Genomic DNA, 19,011 nt, shown 5'->3' with positions numbered 1-19,011 from the left:
GTCACAGGGTACAGATTGATGGGTTTGACTCTAAGGAAAGCGACGTCACAAGTTAAACCGTAAGCTGTTGGCAAGCTGGGAAAGAGTGTTTGCAGTCCTCACGTTTGCATCATCCTAAGTAAAGAGCTGTGATGAATCAATAAGAAACGGGGGCATCACGTCTCCCTGTGCCTCTTTTCTTTCAAGCGTTTTCCCCACTCCTAATTCACTCACTCCTCCCAAGTGGAAAACAACTGTTCCCAGCCTTTCTTCCCTCTTCTAACTTCACACCTGGTAACCTTGCCTTGGGTACCAGCTCACCAGTCCACCTGCTTTTGGACCCACCGGCCTGCCTGAATTCATGGCCACTCAGGGCACTTGCGCCCGTGTTCACGGCTAACATCCTTATTTCCGACCAGCACCCCGTCTTGCCTGCCATCACTGCTTCTCTGTCCTGCATCCTCAGACTCACCTTTGTCCCTGGGTCACCCCATCTGCATCCAGGTAAGCCCCGCCCACCTCACAGGGGGCCGCCCCTGCTCCGTCCAGGGCCAGCTGTGGGACTCAGTGTCCCTACTCTGTCCCCTCTGCCTCCCCATCAGGTTTTTGGTTCCGCTGGGTCCCTGAAGTGAATCTTATCAAGGACACTTGTGACCTACTCCTGGTCACAGCCAGCAAGCAGTCAGGTGCTGGTGCATCTGTGACGACATCTGTGGAACCAGCACGAGTTCATTTCCCAAACTGCTTGTTTCTCCGCCTTCCGTGACCCCCGCCTTCATCTCCGCCTCTCTCTGCCCCGTTGTCCCCTCTCTCGGGACCACCGTGTTGGGAGGGCCCTTGGCTGTCTCCGCCCCTCGCGCTCTCCGGCAGCGCACTTTTCCTAAGAAGTGACGTCACGCACACCCCGTCAACAGGTGCATCTGTGAGCAGAGCCTGCCCGCTGCTGAGAGACGCTCTCCCCTTCCCTGCACCGCACCCTGGGGGTCGCGGCCCCTGTCTCGGTCTCCCCCACTGAGCTCTCTTGCTCTCCTACCAGCACGTAACACCCCGGGTGTTGCTTCTGGTTTGTCGTCTGTCTCCCCACTTGGGTGAAGGGCCGTGAGGTTGGGATTTTATCCTAGGCACCGTGTCCCCACCACCGAGGTGTCCGGCCAGGAGAAGGCGCTCCAGGAGTATCTGCTGAAAGAGCGGCCTTGACAGAACCATGTCCTGGCCCCGTGCAGGTGAACCTGAAACGTCCGGAGAGGTTTCAGCCGATCTAGGCCAGGCCCTACAAATGTTTCTTAAAATCGTAGATTACGTGGTAGAGGCTACATTTTTCATCATAAGTTTGATCGCACAGCTGGGCGGTATGCTCCTCTCGGGCCCCACGCACACGGTCACACCTTCCCTCACAGCCTCACGGTGCTCTTACAACAGATTTTGTACCGTAAGTTTTCTAAGCAAACCCCTTTTGATCGTTCTTATTATAAATAGCTGAAATGAACATTCTTGTACTTAGATCCTTGGTCACTTAACGGGTGGATAGGCGGATAGATGACAGACAGAGAATTGAAAGCTGATAGACAGGGGCAGGGAAATAGTGGATTCCCAGCAGCGTGATCGCCGCATCAAAAGATCGATGTGTTTGCGACTGCACATGTGTGCATACAAAATTCATTTTTATAACCATTGGCCGAGGGCTACCTGTCCCTTGTAATAAAATACTCAGGCGCCAGGGCCGGGCTGCTTTCCTGATTCATGTGCTGAGTAAATGGGTGTCTCATGCCACCGGCCCTCGAGTGGCAATGCCAGGTCACCATCCCCAGTGAAGAAGGCAGCCTCCCAGGGAATCCACCATTTTGATTGGCTGTTTCTGGGGCTTCAGGAAACTCTAGAAGATGTCTGGGGGCGAAGGGACAGCACCTAGGGAGATTTGCCGCGGGACATTTGCTTGTCCATCCGCCCTAGAAACCTGAGTCGAGACCTTGACCGCCGGGCGGGGGTAAGGTGTGCACCGGTCACTGTGGGGGTGCTTACTCTCTTTGGTGTTGGACCTTCTGAGCCGGTGTTCTGTAGAACCTTTTGTTTTCCTGAGTTTAGAGGAGTTGGCGGGCCGAGCCCAGCGTTCTGGCTTGTGTTTCTTTCCTGCAGGTCCGTGGTCCAAGGTGAGCAAAAACTAGAAGGCATAGCTTTGCCCGGCAGACGTAACTGTACAGCAGGCCGGAAATCTGTCTGCTGTCCTCAGCTGGCGAGTTTTGCTGTTGTAATTGACTGAAAATGTAGCCCTCAGCAGCAACGCCATCTGTGACATTTGGATGGTGGCTCCGGCCTGCTGGGTTGTTGGGACCCAGAAGGGGGCCCGAAGGCTGCCGTTCTTTATGATCTCATAGCCATTGAGGACTCCTTCCAGGCTTCTCAAAAGTCTCTGCTTTCTTTTTCTTTTCTTTTTAATGTTTATTGTTAGAGAGAAAGAGAGCATTAGCAGGGGAGGGGCAGAGAGAGAGGGAGAGAAAGAATCTCACGCAGGCTCCACACTGTCAGCACAGAGCCAGATGCAGGGCTCAAACCTGTGAACCACGAGATAGGACCTGAGCCAAAATCAAGAGTCAGATGCTCAACTGACTGAGCCTCCTGGGCGCCCCGGAAGTCTCTGTGTTCTAAACTCGGGTCAGTCGACCAGTCTTCCCTGTCCCACCCACCAGTAGGTCTTTCCTCCAGGTTTCTGTGTCCTTTTCCTGTGCAGCCATGTCCCCACCCTCCTGTCCCACCAACTTAATGCTGGGGCTGGAGCAGAGAGGGCGGCTGTACTGGCCAGAGAGGCGGTGGCCCATGGGGCTGACTACAGGCTGATGTCCTGCCCTTGCTGATACGGTCCTGGCTGACCTCAAGGAGGCTGCTGGTGGTTCCCATGTCTCCAAATCACAGTAAGACCTGCCCTGCTTACGCATAGGCTCAGGCAAGACTTTTTTGAAACCAGATGGCAAGAAATGCTTTGTACGCTTTGACAGAAGGTGAGAAGTATAATTATCCTGATATAGATGATATATTGGGCTAAGGTAGTCCCATCCTACCTGGCAAGGTTCAGATGGCTTTGGGAACCTGCCTTTTTTTTTTTTTTTAATATTTATTTATTTTGAGAGAGACGGGGCACAAGCAGACGAGAGAGGGGCAGAGAGAGAGGGGGAGAGAGAATCCCAAGCAGGCTCCGTGCCGTCAGCACAGAGCCCGATGTGGGCCTGGATCTCATGAACTGTGAGATCATGACCTGAGCCGAAGTCGAGAGTCAGACGCTTAACTGACTGAGCGCCCCCAAGGGGCCCCAGGAGGCCACTTTTGATGGGTGACTCTGACCCATGGATACAAGAGGGAGAAGGTGATAGGTACGGAGGGGCCAAGTCACTTCCCTGTCTGCATGCCCGAGCTCAGCATCGTGTAGCCACCCAGTAAAGGGCACAGGCGTGGATACGGCCCTGTGGTGGTCTGCTCCGTGGACCTCCCTGGGCAGGTGCAGAAACACACCTGTCTGGGGCCCGTCCCCACCGGCTGACGTGACGGAGTGCCCCCTTCATGCTTGGGATATTTTGCTCAGCCCTGGCTGTGATTGAACCACCCACTGCCTGCCTGTTTTGGATCTTAAATAGCTCTCGAGACAGAGGCTGAGTGGAAAAGAAACAGAGACGCTCCAAACAAGGGCTCTCTGTCATCTTTATAACTTTGCGTTCTCTCGGTGACAGTTGACCATGTGATGAGACGCTGGGGGGGCGATGGGGAAAAGGAGGTCACCCTTCATTATTTTCACACCATATTGTGGTTATTGTTAAATTTTATTTTGAAATGATTTCAAACCTCTAGAGAAGTTGTACGTCATAATACAAAGAACTCTCATAGATCCTGTTCCCCGATTCCCTAATTGTTAATGTTTTGCCACGTTTTAAATTGTTTTCACTGCCCGTATACATAGCATATATAAAAACATATACGTTACTTATATCACATATACATGTGCAGGTCAGATCAGGTTAGGGGTGCTGATCGCCCGTGCAGTCGAAAATCCGAGTATAACTTTCGGCTCCCCCAGACTTAACCTTGTACAGAGCCTTACTGACAACACGAACCTATCATGAACACGTATTATATACTGTATTCTTACACTCAACTAAGCTAGAGGAAAGAAGACGTGATTGGCAAAGCCATAAGGAAGAGAAATGCATATGCAGTATTGTGCTGTCTTTATACAAAAGAAATTCACGTGTAAGTGGAATCATGCAGTTCAAACCCGTGTTGCTCAAGGGTTAGCTGTGTGTGTACTTGGACACCCACATAACTGTTATTCTCTTCTCTGAACCATTTGAGTCTAATTTGTAGACATCAAGCCCTGTCTTTAGACCTCAGTGTCTCTTTCCAAGGAACAAGGAGCTTAGCCCGGCGTGTTTAACATTGACGAGGCGCGCGTGTCCAATCTGCAGACCTATTCACGTTTCCCGCTTGGCTTTAGAATGTTCACGTCCAGTCCGGAACCACCCTTTGTGATCGCTTGTGTCTCTATCGTTTCACCCGGAATGCACCTTAGCGCCTTGCCTTGCATGTCTTCTGTGTCCTCGACAGTTCTTGAAGGACCCCCGTGGCTTGTGGGGAGCTTCCATGGAACCCCATCAGGTTGTGAGAAGCTCACAATGTTGGTTTGTCCAGTTGACAGTGGGGTCAATCCCTATTGCTCGGCGAAGATAGCACCTGCGACATTTCTCCATCGCACAGTTACTGTTCTCTGTAATTAGGAAGTAATCTTCAAAGGAAATTATTGTGAGACCGCATTAATTTGCTTTTCTCCATCCATCTTCCCTTGACTGGTTCTGTTGTGTGTTGATGATTCTTGTCCGGTTTTTCCATCATTCTGCATTTATTAGTTGGCGTTCTGCTGTTAGGGATGGTGTGCTTTCTCTTCTCTTACTTACGTGTGTGTGTGTCAGTAAGGACCCAATATTATTTTAGTCCATGGCTCACCGTCATTATTACGGGTGTTCATTCAGACTCACATTGCCCCATGGGGGCTGGTTCCTATTTCCTTGGACGTGTCCCCATCAGAGTACTTCCTTGCTTCCTAGGATAAGACGTCCCCTGTCTGCAAACATATGGATATTTGGGACTGGACAGTCCTTCGTTGTGAGAGCCTGTCCTGGGCCTTGCGGGATGCTTAGCAGCATCTCTGGGGGATGCTTAGCGGCATCTCTGGGCTCTACCGACCAGATGCCCACCTGCACATACACACACACACCTATTGTGACAACCGAAGCGTCTCAGACACTGCCAGAAGTCCCCTGGGGGGTGCAAAATCTACGCCTCCCAGTCCCCACTGGGCACCACTGAGGAAGCCAAGGAGTAACACTTCCTTTAGTGAATTTCATGGTCAGTTGGAGAGTCAATTCTTACAATACATTAGGCAGGAAAAGCCTTATAATGTGCTTTATTTCCTCTAGCAACACAAGGGTAAAGGGATGTTGAGGCTTTTTTTTGTCTATGAAGAATTTATTCTTTTATTACTATTATTTTAAACAAATTCTATTCTTCTAAAGTTTATTTATGTATTTATTTAAAGACAGAGAGTGAGCACACATGAATGAGGGAGGGGTAGAGAGAACACCTAAGCAGGCTCCCCGAGGTCAGCACGCAGAGCCCGATGTGGGGCTCGAACTCATGAACCATGAGATCATGACCTGAGCTGAAATCGAGTTGGACGCTTAACCGACTGAGCGCCCCCCGGCGCCCCTTGGCTGTGAAGGATTTAGAACATACACAGGAGTAGACAGAATAGTAAGATGAACCCCCTGAGCCTCTCACCAGCCCCCACGACCTGTCTGGCTCCAGCCACGCCCCGTTGACTGCCCCCTGACTATTGTTTGGGACAAGAATCTCATGTAAAAATATCACTTATTTGTAAATATCCTATAATACTTCTGGGTCTGTAAAAGATGAGTGTGTTTTTTTGTTTATTTGGGTTTTGTTTGTTTGTTTTTTACCAGAACTGTAGTCAATCCTAAGTCCTTAATATCCTTAAAAATAGTCCAGATCGGATCAGAAGTGCATTCACACCATGGTCCCGGTATCCCTGAAAGACGGTGCCGTCTGTGTGCTCCTACCCTGGCTCAGCTCTGGATGGAGGGTCCCAGCCCCGGCCACACTGCAAGCTCCGGCTTGACATTCACGCTGCCGCAGCCCCAGCGGAGCCTGGGACAGGTCACCCCCAACCCCACCCCCCCATGGCAGGTGGACCCGGCTGGGTGCAGGGGGTCCCTTGTCAGGCACCTGCCTTCCTCCCCGTGCACTTCAGGTTCTTTGCAAAACAAATTCCTAATTACTAATTTCAACTACCACGTGAGCGAGTTTTTGGAGCAGAAGTTCCGGGCCTATGCTTTCCGGGTCGGCACTGCAGAGGCCTTGATCCTGGGCTCACACGGAGGGTGATCTTTTAGGCACGCAGTGGCCCCCGGAAGGAGAAGACGAGCCAGGCGGATTACTGAGGGTTGTATGCCACGCCAGGGAGTTTTATGCATCATCCCGTGGGCCACTCGGCATAAGCCTGTGCGACGGTCCAACAGTCCCCCTGCTTTGGCAGTGAGGGTGTTTATGGTCAGGATAGGGTGGGTCATGCAGTAAGGAGGGGAGAGGGTCTGACTCCAGGACAGGCAGGTTCTAAAGTTCATGTTCTCACTGGGGAGCCAGAAAATCTGTACCTACCTGATGTTTCCAGACAGCTTGGGGAGGGGAGTGGGCAATGGAGCAAATGCGGATATCCCGGGAGCGGAGTCTACACAATGTGCTTGGTAACCGATAACTGCTTTTTGTTTTCTAGTGTTTGTTTATTTTTGAGGGGGGGGAAGGAGGGGCAGAGAGAGAAGGACAGAGGGTCTGAAGCAAGCTCTCCACTGTTAGCACAGAGCCCCAACGTGGGGCTTGAACCCACGAACCATGAGATCATGACCTGAGCCAGAGTCAGATGCTTAACAGACTGAGCCGCCCAGGCGCCCCACTGATAACCGTTTTCTTAAGTGGGGCAGCTGAGCGGATTTGCACATGGTCCCGTTCTGTTCCCTGACAAATTCAGTTTTAGGGACTAGTATTCTACCAAACACACAGTCCGTCCTCTCCCTTTTGGAAGTGTTTCCGTTATTAGAGATGTATTTTAATAAAGACTGACGTCTAGCAATTTATCCTGAGAAAATAAGCGCACACACTAAGACCACATAGAAAGATGTGCCAAGCCTCGAAACCATCCATGTGGACAGCCGTCAGGACAGCACCGTGTTCCGTACGGCCACGTGGGCAAATACCTCGCAGGCGTTAAAACATCAAAGAAGCATCGTGCCCGGGAGATATTTGTGATGTAATCTGAAGCCACACAAGCCCGATTGCAAAACTCTGCGTCCTGTGATCCTAAATGTGTCAGTGTGTCTATTTATAAGTACGCGTGCAAACGAATACTAGAAGGGCATACTCTAGAATTGTAATGGATCTGGGAACTGTCACGGGTTGTCAGTTTTTTTCCTTTGCCCCTTAAGTGTATTTTCAAGCATTGCAATGAAAACTTATTTTTTTATTAAAAGCCATTTTTTAATATTCATTTATTTTTGAGCTAGAGCACAAGGGAGCGAGCAGGGAAGGGGCAGAGGGAGACAGACAGACACAGAACCTGAAGCAGGCTCCAGGCTCTGAGTTGTCAGCACAGAGCCCGACACGGGGCTCGAACTCACGAACTGTGAGATCATGACTCGAGTGTAAGTTGGACGCTTAACCGACTGAGCCACCCAGGCTCCCTGAAAACTTATTTTTATAATAAAAAAAAAACTGACGTGTCTGTGTTTGTCCGTGTGTGTGTGTATGTGTCACGTTACGTGGCCCTGCCCCTCCCCGCTTCACACATCCCGGGAGCCGCCGGCATCGTCCTTGCGTGCAGGAGAGGACTCCGCTCCTCTTCCCTTGAAGTTGTAACTGAACCGGCCCTCACGGCTGTGTCCCCGCAGCTCCGCGCTGCGGTGGGGACAGGCGGCCAGGGCACCGGTCACGGCTGCAGGGACTTGCATTCTGTCTACACCCATGATTCCTGGTCCTGGAAACCAGAGGGGAGCCTTGCAGACAAGGAGGGCTGCCGTGGGGCTGACGGAAGGTCTGAAGAGTCACCAGCAAATCCATTGCTGCAGAGTGGAGGTCACAGCTGGACGTTTCCTGACCGGGAAGAAGGGCCGGTGGGGCGGAAATCTTCTCTTCCCCATGGCTGCCTCGGCCAGCGGAGGAGCAGGTGGGCAGGACAGAACCAAGACTGATGAAAGAGCCGTGGCTGTGGCCCAGGAGCCCCTGGGGGGGAGGAGGAGAGGTGGGCAGACGTTCCCATGGCAACAGCAACAGGGCCTCCTGATTGGCAGGGGCCCGGTGGGAGCCCTTGTGTATAGCCCGGCGCACTAGGTGGTGCTACCACCCTGTTCCACGCGTGCGGGGACAGTGAGGCCCAGAGACCGCACGGCATCTTTGCTCAGCTCCAAACAGCTGGGATCTCCTTCGCTGTCTTCAGTCCACTGAAGGAAGATTCAGCTGTTGTTGCTTTTATGCTTACTTATTTTTTGAGACAGAGAGGAAGAGAGCAAGCTGGGGAGGGGCAGAGAGAGAGCGGGAGACCGAATCCCAAGCAGGCTCTGGGCTGTCAGCACAGAGCCCAGCGCAGGGCTCAGACTCACGAACCTCGAGATCACGCTCTGAGCCGAAACCAAGAGTCGGACACTCCACCGACTGAGCCACCTGGGCGCCCCCACTCTTTTTTAGAATAGCTTTTATTTCGATGTTGGGTAAAATGATACCAGTTTATAAAACTGCCTTTTGTCAAAGTAATAAGCTATACGTAACCATTCTAGAAAAAAAAAATACAGATGGGCAAGTCAAAATTGATTTTTCCAAATGGATCTGTCTGGTATGAGACAGGCATTAAAGGCTGTGGGTAGGCCGTCTGTGCTTTGAATCTCGTCACCAGCTTCCTAAGCTGGTGACAGCCATCCAGTGAGGGGGGGAAAGGGGCGCTGGGCGGCTCTGAAATCTGTGGTTGACTTTCAAGAACTATGTTGTGAGTTGTTTTTAGAATTTTAGCTCCTTTAGAAAGGATTGGTGAGGACTCAAAATATATTTTCATTGAAACTTTGAAGTCAGCAGGCTATAAGGCAAATTCTTTCTCTTTTTTTTAAAGTCTGTTTATTTTGAGAGAGAGAGAGAGAGAGAGAGAGAGAGAGCGAGCGAGCAGGGGAGGGCAGAGAGAGAGGGAGAGAATCCCAAACAGGCTCTACAGTGTCAGTGCAGAGCCCAACGCGGGGCTTGAACTCAGGAACCGTGAGCTGAAACCAAGAGTTGGATGCTTAACTGACTGAGCCTCCCCGGTGCCCCAGGGAAAATTTCTTTAAAAGTAAGTTTGACTCCGTGTAATTCAACAGGATGATTATTACAATGAATAGAGTCATGTAATTACATAGAGCCGCTTCCATTATCATACCTTATATATCTCAAAGTAGCTCCATTAATTTAGAACAGAACAGGAAAAAAACGTTAGATTTACATTAGTTTTCACTAAAATTCGTCCAGCCTAACCCTGGTTCTGCCCGCATCTGAACTACATTTAATTTCTCCCAAAGTCACTACCACTGCCCAGTTTGGGGGCTTCGGGCACACCAGAATCAAAAGCCTTTTCACGTAGCGCCTCAGGAGCCACGGATCCCTCCGGGCAGGGAGGTCTCCAGCGCTGGGAAGCATCTGGTGGGCAGAGAAGCAAAAGCAAACAGAGCAGGTGTCCCGGGTTCAGATCCTGACTCCAGCGGCTCCCGCTCGCTTGATGCAGGGAAGCCGTTCTGCATTACTGATCAACTTGACTCTTCATGAATGTTTACCTCCCAGTATTTACAAAACACTTCAGGAGTTTCCAAAAACCGCAGCTTACGTCCTCGTTTTGAAAAATGCGTTGAAACTGGACCCGGAAGGGCTTTGAGCTGAGAAGTCAGTTGATGGAAGGCAAAGCTGGCCTGAGCTCCTGGCTCAGAGCCCTTTTCTCTCTAGTCTCTTGGTTTCTGTGCCAGAGTTTGCCCCCCATCCCCCCACCCCCGCTCTGCTCAGCCCATGCATCCCGAAGAGGGTGACCTTCCGGGGACATCCCACACTGTGGCCAGGTCTGGGGGCAGAAAGCAGAAAGTACCCCAGTTTCTATTTTCCCCAGGTGGTCTGGGCCAAAGCAAAGAGGTCTTGTGAACTCAGTAGGAGACTCTGAGCCTGTAAGTCAGCCAGAAGGTGCACCCCGTGCGTGACGTGGGAGTGAGATTGACAGCAGGGAGGTGACCCCCACAGCCTACCTGCTGGGTCCCCGGGGCCAGAAGCCAGGTTCCCTAGGGTGCAGATGGGGGCCACGGAGATGTCATCATGCGCTCAGACTCCTTTCTTTTAGTTTGCCTCTCGCTCTGTGCAGGGAACATATAGAAGACGACAGCAGGGCTCCGGGAACACCGGAATGTTCTATTACCGCTTCGGGGCTTTGATCCCAGCTGCAGCGCCTAGGAGTCAGAGGCTGTGTGGCCTGACAAAGCTTTCCTGCCCCCGCTACTTCTGCAAAGAAGATGCCTTATGCTGGTGACGTCATTATGCCCTCTTTCATGTTAGTGTTCTATTTTGAAAAGTAATGAGCTACCTAGTCCCTTTTACAGCGGAGACGAGAACATTGAGGATTCAGGGGTTGGCTTTTCCTGCAGTTTACCTGGTCATGAAGTTTCCTTTTCCAGCCAGATTCACAAGCCGGGGTCAGGGCCCAGGTGTCTGCAGCCTTTAGACAGAGCCTGCCTCAATCGCGACTCTGTTTTCAGTGTCAGCACCCCCCTCCCCCGGGGCAGGGGAGCAGGTGCAGGGGGCTGAGACCTTTCCCAGGGAGGGGGGCTCTCGTCAGCCTGAGCCAGGCATACACTGTGAAGTCCGTGATACTTGAGAATCCCCATTTCACAGATGAGGAGACTGAGGCCGGGGGCGCGGCGGTCACTGTGCACAGCTCCTTAGTTCCACAGCTAGTTAGCAATGAAGCCGGATTGCAGCCTGGTGGTTCCAGAGCACCCCGACCCCCCCTTTGCCAAGGGAGGTTGTAAATGATGCTTTCACATCCTTTATTGAGCACTGTGCTTTTCACTTGTGATTGACTCTCCCAGCAGCGGCCACAGCACAGAGAGGAATGTGAGTCTCAGCTAGCGAACACCCTGTCTGAGGTCACAGAGCCAGGAAGTGGCTGAACCAGGCGGCCACGGTGGGGCTGTGCTCCAAGTTCACCCCCATCCTGGCATTGCCCACCTGGACAGGCTGTGCCCGGGAAACCCGAGAAACTTCTGTATCCCGCCCCGTGTGAGATGCTCGAACCCATCTCGGGAGTCTCAGCCTGCTCCCCGGAGCCCTTGACCCAGGCCTGTGCACTGAGGGCTTGTTTGCTTCTAGAAGGAGCCCCAGCACGGCCCAGGTGGTGACTGAAGAGTGTTTGCCACGGCGCAAGAGGCCCCTTCAGCTGCTGGCTTTAGAAGCCATGGTGTTAGGCGGCTGGCTGTCGCACGCTTTTCTTTGTGCCTTGGTATTCGCCGAAAGTGCTCTCACCCCCAGCTCCAAACGTGTGCCCAGTGGGAGGTTGCTGGGACGTCCAGTGGCATTCTCGCGCTTTCGGTCTCGGGGGTTTATTCTGTCTGTGGTCCGCGGGCTCTGGTGTGTTTGAGAGGTGGCTGGGGCGTGCCCTGTCAGGGTGGAATGGGCAACCTGGGATTCGAGATCCTGTCACTGGACCACTGTCTCTTTGTCCCTGCCGCAGGCCTGCCTGTCCCGGGCCTGCCAGCAGACCTTCTCTGGGATTCTGAAAGCCCTGGACTTGGCCATGTGACAAAGCACATCTTAGCTTTTAATACTGAGTCTGTATATCAGTCTCCGAGGGAGGGGGTAAGGGGGAGGTTGGCCACGGAGCAGTAGAGAGATGAATGAGTTTAAAGAAAAATACATTCGGGGGGCTCCTGGAGGCTCAGGTGGTTAAGCCTCCGACTTTGGCTCACAGTTCATGAGATGGAGCCCCGCGTCGGGCTCTGTGCTGACAGCTCAGAGCCTGGCGCCTGCTTCAGATTCTGTGTCTCCCTCTCTCTTTGCCCCTCCCCCACCTCAAAAATAAATAAACATTTAAAAAAAGAAAAGAAAAATGCATTTGGGCTGGAAAAATTAAAAACTAAGGCCATCCCTGTTTTCGGCCAGGAAAATTGATAAACAGACTTGAACATAATTGGGATTTTCTAGAGAAGCTGATGTTGATAGTAATTGCAGAGAAACTCTGGCACTGAGGAAAGAGGTTTATGCCCCAGCTGGTTGTGGCTGTTGCAGAGCTTGTCCAGAGGACTTAGGGGCAGTGCAATTAGCATATTTATAGGGGATTGAATGGATCCGTTTGTATTTTCTAAATTGTTTAACTTTTATGTTAATGTGTTTTTTTTTTAATTTGACCTATAGACAAAGCCATGTTTTCTTTGTTTAAATTAAAAGTTGTTTTTATGGGCTCCGTCATGTCAGCTGTATTTGCATATTTCATCTGTTCTGTGGAAGTGTAACTTCTGTTGAGTGAAATGTGAACCTCAGGAAGGAGATGAGTAGATTTCCTTCGTGTGCCTTGCTAGCTTGTCCCTCAGTCCCGATTGGCTCCCCACTGGGGATTTCTCTGGGGTGGCCCAGAGGTGGCAGGCAAGGTGGTGTCCCCAGGGAGCCTCGCCTCCCAGCTGACCCAGCCTCCCCTCCTGGTGAGTGAGCTTCTGGAGGGCTGGGGACAGCCCTCGTGAGACCTTGCAATCCCTGTTCTGGCTCCTGCGTTTACCCCCTTGTAACAGGGACTTGACCCCACGCACGCATCCTGTCCTGCCAGACAGAATTTGCACTTGGGAAAAAGGACAGAGAGGGAGCAAGAGAGTGGCAGCCACTTTGTCAGGACCAGCTGACATTCAGAGACCACGGTGGGGGTGGGGGAGGGGCGGGCTCCTGCTCCAAAGTTGCAAGGGCCTCGGAGTTGGCGGGACTCACATTTCTGAGACTTGGCAGACAGGCCGGGATTCAGGGAACACGCGCGCTCCGGCTCTGAGCGTCCTGCGTATCGTCTCACTGTCATGGGAAAACAGGAACAGGGCTCTCTCTGGCTCACTGACCTGAACGTCCTGCGTCCTCCTCACCGACACTAAAGTGGGGAGCCCGTTGGGGGGCGATTGATTGCATCAGGCTCAGACAGGGACCTGATTGGTCTGCCCAGCATGGCTTGATTCACTACCTGGAGGACTGAGCTGGAGGCAGCTTGGCAGGAACCCGCCCTCCCGCCCAGAGACAGTCCCCCAGCTCCCCTGCACGGCCAGCCATCGGTGGGACAGCCCTGGAGGGGCCCAGCCGGCCCGGGACAGCGGAAAAGCCGCTTTCAGGACACAATCAAACTCCCTTTCAGGACACAATCTCAATTTAAAATGCCATCTTGTTCCTCCGACTGCTTTTTTCATGCCGTTGAGGTAAGATTTTGTTTTGAAGCATCACCTGTTTCCCCAGAGGTTGGATCCCTATCCCTGCCGGTCTGCAGCTGGGGCAGAGGATGTTTACGACCCTGGGCATTTCCGCCGGACTGTCCCTTTGCCATGGAGCTATTCATTTGTAGCGGCTTCGAACAGTACCTGTCTGGCTGGCAGTTTTGTAGGGGGAAGGGGACAAAGAATTTTTCTGACTGGGTTCCGACTGTGTGCCCTTCTGTTTCGGATTTTGAATTGCAACATTTTCACGTTAATTTCTGTCAACGCTTCCTGAGCCTTAGGAACATGACTTAGGTATCGTGTGACCAGGGGTTGCCCGCTGCACCCCAGACGCTGCGGGTGGACAGCAGGTGGAGTCATCAAAAGTTAGGCTTTGGGATGCTGCGTTTGTGTTTGCAGTTGGTTCACCCATGGAATGTCTCACCCTGAGACCATCAACAGTATTTGAAATGAGTGCTGATGCTAACACCAGAGCTTGAGAAACACTCGGGCTTGGCCGCCTGCTGGGTCTCCTGTGAGGTGTCCTGGCATTTTAAGAATTTCCTGTTGTGACCTTACATGCCCTGCCCCTCGTAGTTGGGGCTGTTGTGAGCACGTGCCCTGCCCCTGCAAAGTTGGGGGGAGGGGTGAACACGTGCCCTGCCCCTCCCAGGTTGGCAGGGGGCGCATTTGACAGGTGGCCCTCCAGGCGCACTGTCGCGGGCAGCTACCCGCTGCTCAGAAGGACAGTTATACATGTGTTGGAACACTGCTGTTCTCACCTTTCCTGTTTTACTTTGGTCCAGTTTTTCCTCCTTGAAAAGCCGAGCTGTTCCTCTGTAAGCGTCCCCTTTGTCTGTTGCAGGAGGTTAAAATCTTTAGCGAAGATGGGACGAGCAAAGTGGTGGAGATTCTGGCAGACATGACGGCCAGAGACCTGTGCCAGCTGCTGGTTTACAGAAGTCACTGTGTGGACGACAACAGCTGGACGCTAGTGGAGCACCACCCGCATCTGGGACTAGGTAGGGAGCACCTGGAGTGCCCGCCGTGCGGTCAGACGAAGCCAGCTGTGTCCCCCCCACCCCCAGCGCCCCTGCCAGTCCGGCGAGCTGTCTGTCTGCCGTCTTCTGTCCCCCCAGCGCCCCTGCCTGTCCGGTGAGCCATCTGTGTGCCGTCCCTTGTCCCACTGCACCCCTGCCTGTATGGCGAGCCCTCTGTGTGCAGTCCCCTGCCCCACTGCACCCCTGCCGGTCCAGCAAGCCGTCGGTGTGTATCCCTTGTCCCACTGCAAGCCGTCTGTGTGCCGTCCCCTGCCACACTGCCGTCCCCTGCCACACTGCCGTCCCCTGCCGGTATGGCGAGCTGTCTGGGTGCCGCCCCTTGTCCCACTGCACCCCTGCCGGTATGGCGAGCCGTCTGCGTGTGGTCCCCTGCCCCCCCAGCACCCCTGCCGGTCCATTGAGCCATCTGCATGCCGTCCCCTGCCCCACTGCGCCCCTGCTGGTCTGGCGAGCTGTGTGCTGCCCTTACCAACCACTGCCTATCTGTTTCTCCAGACATTCCACCATCCTCCCTTGCAGCCCTCCCCCACCTGATGCTTTCAGAACCTTACTCTGGGGTGGTGGAAGCAGCCGCTCCCAGGGGCTCAGACACAGCAAAACGGTCTCTCTGTGCTTTAGCTGCACACCTGTGGTCTGGGAAGGGCAGCCAGGGGGGAAGGGGGCCTTGGGGGAGCCTGCCCCCTGCACGCTCCTGGCATTGCTGTGCAGAGAGCAGTTCCTCCAGCTCCCGGGAGTGGGGGGTCGCGGTGGTGACTGCCTACAGGTGGGCACGGGAGACCCAGGGGAATCCAGGGGAATCTGCACATCACAAAGTAGCCGGATCCAAGTTGGAATGTTACAGTGCGTTTCTGAGCTGGTTTGCAATGTTTGCACCGAGTGCAGGCACGCTCGCTCACGTGTAGTGTGGAGAGAGCGCGGGAGTATTTCGAAATACGTACTCTCTACAGAGCTCACTGAGGTTTTGGGTGTGGTGGACTTCTTGCTCAGATGGTCTGTTGCAGGTAACGAAGCTTTTCGGACTTCTGTTTATACTCTTACTGGATAAAGGGCGGTCCTTGAAAAATCATGGGCACGTATGTCAGACCAGAATTTTTGTCTAAATCAGCAACTGTATCCCTTCTGTGTGTTGAAGGAGAGAAAAACGACACAGATCGTCAAGTTCTTCCCGTGGTTCTAAGCTTTCTTTCTGGAAGATTAATAAGCCAAATGTACTTGTTTTATTTTTTAAAGTTTATTTTGAGAGAGACAGAGAAAAAAAAAAGAGCGCAAGCAGGGGAGGGGCAGAGAACGCAGGGCAGACAGAATCACAAGCAGGTTCTGCTCTGTCAGTGCGGAGCCTGGCGCGGGGCTCAAACCCACAAACCGTGAGATCATGACCTGAGCCGATATTAAGAGTCAGGCGCGTAGGGGCGCCTGGGTGGCTCAGTCGGTTGAGCGTCCGACTTTGGCTCAGGTCATGATCTCACGGTCAGTGAGTTCGAGCCCCGTGTCTGGCTCTGTGCTGACGGCTCGGAGCCTGGAACCTGATTCTGATTCTGTGTCTCCCTCTCTCTGCCCCTCCCCCGTTCATGCTCTGTCTCTCTCTGTCTCAAAAATAAATAAAAACGTTAAAAAAAAAAAAAAGAGTTGGGCGCTTAACCGACTTAGCCACCCAGGCACCTCTAATAAGTCAAATTTAACCTTCTAAGTCTGGAATGTTCCTGTAAATGAATAGTGTTCTTTGAAATGACACTGTACAATCCAAGCCTAAGATGATGCTGAGTAAATTTGAGTTGGCGTTGTTTTACGTCACTGTGTTTTAGCCCCACCAATGTGCATCTCATAAGGATGCTCTCTGATTTCTTTCCCGTTTCTGCCGATCTTCAGTGCATTTTGGACACCAGCTGAAACTTTCTCTGTCATCTCCGGCAGCCTCCTCCCGCCAGGTGCCTTCACTGGTAACACGATGCAGCCGGTGACACCGTCATCAGGCTCCAGTGTGAGACATCCATGCAAGGATCCCACAGGGGTCTGATAGGGCCGCCAGAAGCATCTATAGACACACAAGTAATGTGGAAAGTAAACAGTACTTGGAGCCCTGCAGTGTGTATGTCCACATGCACACGCGCACACACACAGAATTAACTTTAAAAACACGTCTGTGTAGTCCAACCCAAACGTGAATACTGTTGAAAGCCCATTCCAAAGTCTGAATGCTCTTAATTTGAAAGGATTTGTAGGGGCGCCTGGGTGGCTCAGTCAGTTAAGCGTCTGACTTCGGCTCAGGTCATGGTCTTGTGGTCCATGAGTTCGAGCCCCCCATCAAGCTCTGTGCTGACAGCTCAGAGCCTGCTTAGGATCCTCTGTCCCCCTTGCTCTCTCTGCCCCTCCCCCACTGTTTCCCTCTCTCTCTCTCTCTCTCTCTCTCTCTCTCTCTCTCTCTCTCAAAAATAAATATTTTTAAAAAATTAAAAAAAAAAAAGCAGCTGGGGCGCCTGGGTGGCTCAGTCGGTTGAGCGTCCGACTTCGTCTTGGGTCATGATTTCATGGTTCGTGAGTTTGAGCCCCGCGTCGGGCTCTGTGGTGACAGCTCGGAGCCTGGAGCCTGTTTCAGATTCCGTGTCTCCCTCTCTCTCTGCTCCTCCCCTGCTCATGCTCTGTCTCTCAAAAATAAATGTTAAAAAAATTTTTTTAAAAAGAAAACGTTTTTTTTTTTTTTTCTTATCATGTATTGAAAGAGAGAATGACTGGAGGAAGGGAGAGAGAATCCCAAGCAGGCTCCGGGCTGTCCGCACAGAGCCTGATGCGGGTCTCGAACTCACGAACCGTGAGATCATGACATGAGCTGAAATCGAGAGTTGGCCGCTTAACCCACTGAGCCTCCCACGCGCCCCTAGAAAAAGTGGTTTTCTAAATGCCTGTGCGTGGCTGTGGCCCTTGGTGGCCCCCGAGCCGGGGCCAGCCATCCAGTGTTGGCAGGGGCATCATACTCAGGGAGTGGGGGTGGGGGTAGCAGGTGCAGTGGCTGCCTGCTGGTACCCAGCAGGGATCTGGCTGGATTTCGCTGTTCTGAGCCACGCTCATACCACAGCCAGGTCAGTGCCTTTCCTACACCCCGGTGTCTGTTCCTGAAGTCACTTAGGACTCAAGGTAACGGTTTGAAAACCTGGGGAGGAGCCCTCACCGTGGGGGGGCAGAGCCCTTCATGATGGGTGATCTTGGGGAAGCCCGTTCTGTGTCTCAGGACTCCCAGCTCCAGCGAGCCCCTCCCTGCATGTGAACTCTTCATGTCTTAGCATCCCCCCCGCAAGTCCTGCCTGTTGGACGTGTTGTGGCTTCGGTATTTCGTGTAGAGCTCTCAGCCTTGCGAACGCTGTCCCTGACCAAGGCCACTCAACAGCGGCCAAGTCCAGCTAGAGGGGGCGGGTGCCGGGCAGTTGTTCTGGAAGGCACCACCAGGCTGTCTGCCCTGAGCTGGTGAGCTGCAGGTGTCCAGATGTCTCATGCAAGGGATGCAGGGAGATTTAACAGCCAGCCTGCAGCTGTATTATCGAGTAAACTATTTCTCATTCATTTTTTTATGTGTTTATTTATTAGAGCAGGGGAGGGGCAGAGAGGGGGGCAGATGGCCGACCTGAAGCGGGCTCCTTGCTGACAGTAGAGAGACCGATGCGGGGCTTGATCTCTCCAACTGTGAGATCACGACCCGAGCTGAAGTCGGATGCGTAACCAACTGAGCCACAGACTATTTTTGAAAGGAAGTTTATAAAACTGGAACTGGGGCATGCAAAACGGCAGCTTGGCGTCCCTGTGGCATTAAGAATGTGACTTCGGGTAAACCGCATCCCTGGGAGGGACTCTCACACCCAGGCCCTGGGTGACCACAGACATCAGGACAGATACGACCAGGAGAGTCTGGACCTGATGCACGCACAGGGAGGAGAAGACTGCTTCTGTGAATTTCAGGGATTTGGGGGTTTCTGTTGTTGCGCGAGTCAGGTGAAAGCCCTCCAGGGAAAAGCACGAGCTCTGTCTTTGCGCTGTTGACAGCTCCATGCTTGTACCTGGCCAGGCAGGAAAGGTGTGGCAGTCACCCTTTGGAGGCATCAGCCGCAACAGGGGCGCTGACATCTGGATGTGGGGACAGGTGTCGAAGGAGAATCCACAGGCATATTCAGCCCTCGGTGCTCAGAAGGGCCTTCGAGGGCCCATCTTTCCCATCTCTGTCTCCTTGTGGTTACACCGTGAAGGTACCAAAATGATGTCCTTTCCCCACTGAAATCCGTATGTAGAAGGAAGGCGTCTTATGGGGCGTATCCAGACATCGGGGCTGTTTTCTGTGGTATCTCCCTAGTGACCTTGCAGCCCCCGGGTCCTGCAGAGCCCCAAGCAACTCTGCTGTCTGGGGTGGGTGGGCTGTGCCAGCTGTGGGCACAGAAGCGGGGCAGTGAGGAGGA

General features: G+C 52.8%; 1 protein-coding gene across 7 annotated transcripts in view; it reads left to right on the top strand.

Moving 5' to 3' along the window:
* GRB10 (growth factor receptor bound protein 10) overlaps nt 1-19,011 on the top strand; it is a 183,757-nt gene that overhangs the window by 140,525 nt on the left and 24,221 nt on the right. For all 7 annotated transcript variants that reach the window (XM_023250176.2, XM_045052136.1, XM_045052138.1 and 4 more), the window contains one exon: nt 14,380-14,536. In XM_023250176.2, coding sequence (XP_023105944.1) covers nt 14,380-14,536 — 157 coding nt within the window. The remainder of the gene's footprint in view (nt 1-14,379; nt 14,537-19,011) is intronic.

Source organism: Felis catus, chromosome A2 (assembly GCF_018350175.1).
Source record: "Felis catus isolate Fca126 chromosome A2, F.catus_Fca126_mat1.0, whole genome shotgun sequence".
NCBI lineage: Eukaryota > Metazoa > Chordata > Mammalia > Carnivora > Felidae > Felis > Felis catus.
The sequence above is the reverse complement of the archived record's forward strand: the minus strand, read 5'-3'. Positions and strand labels throughout refer to the sequence as shown.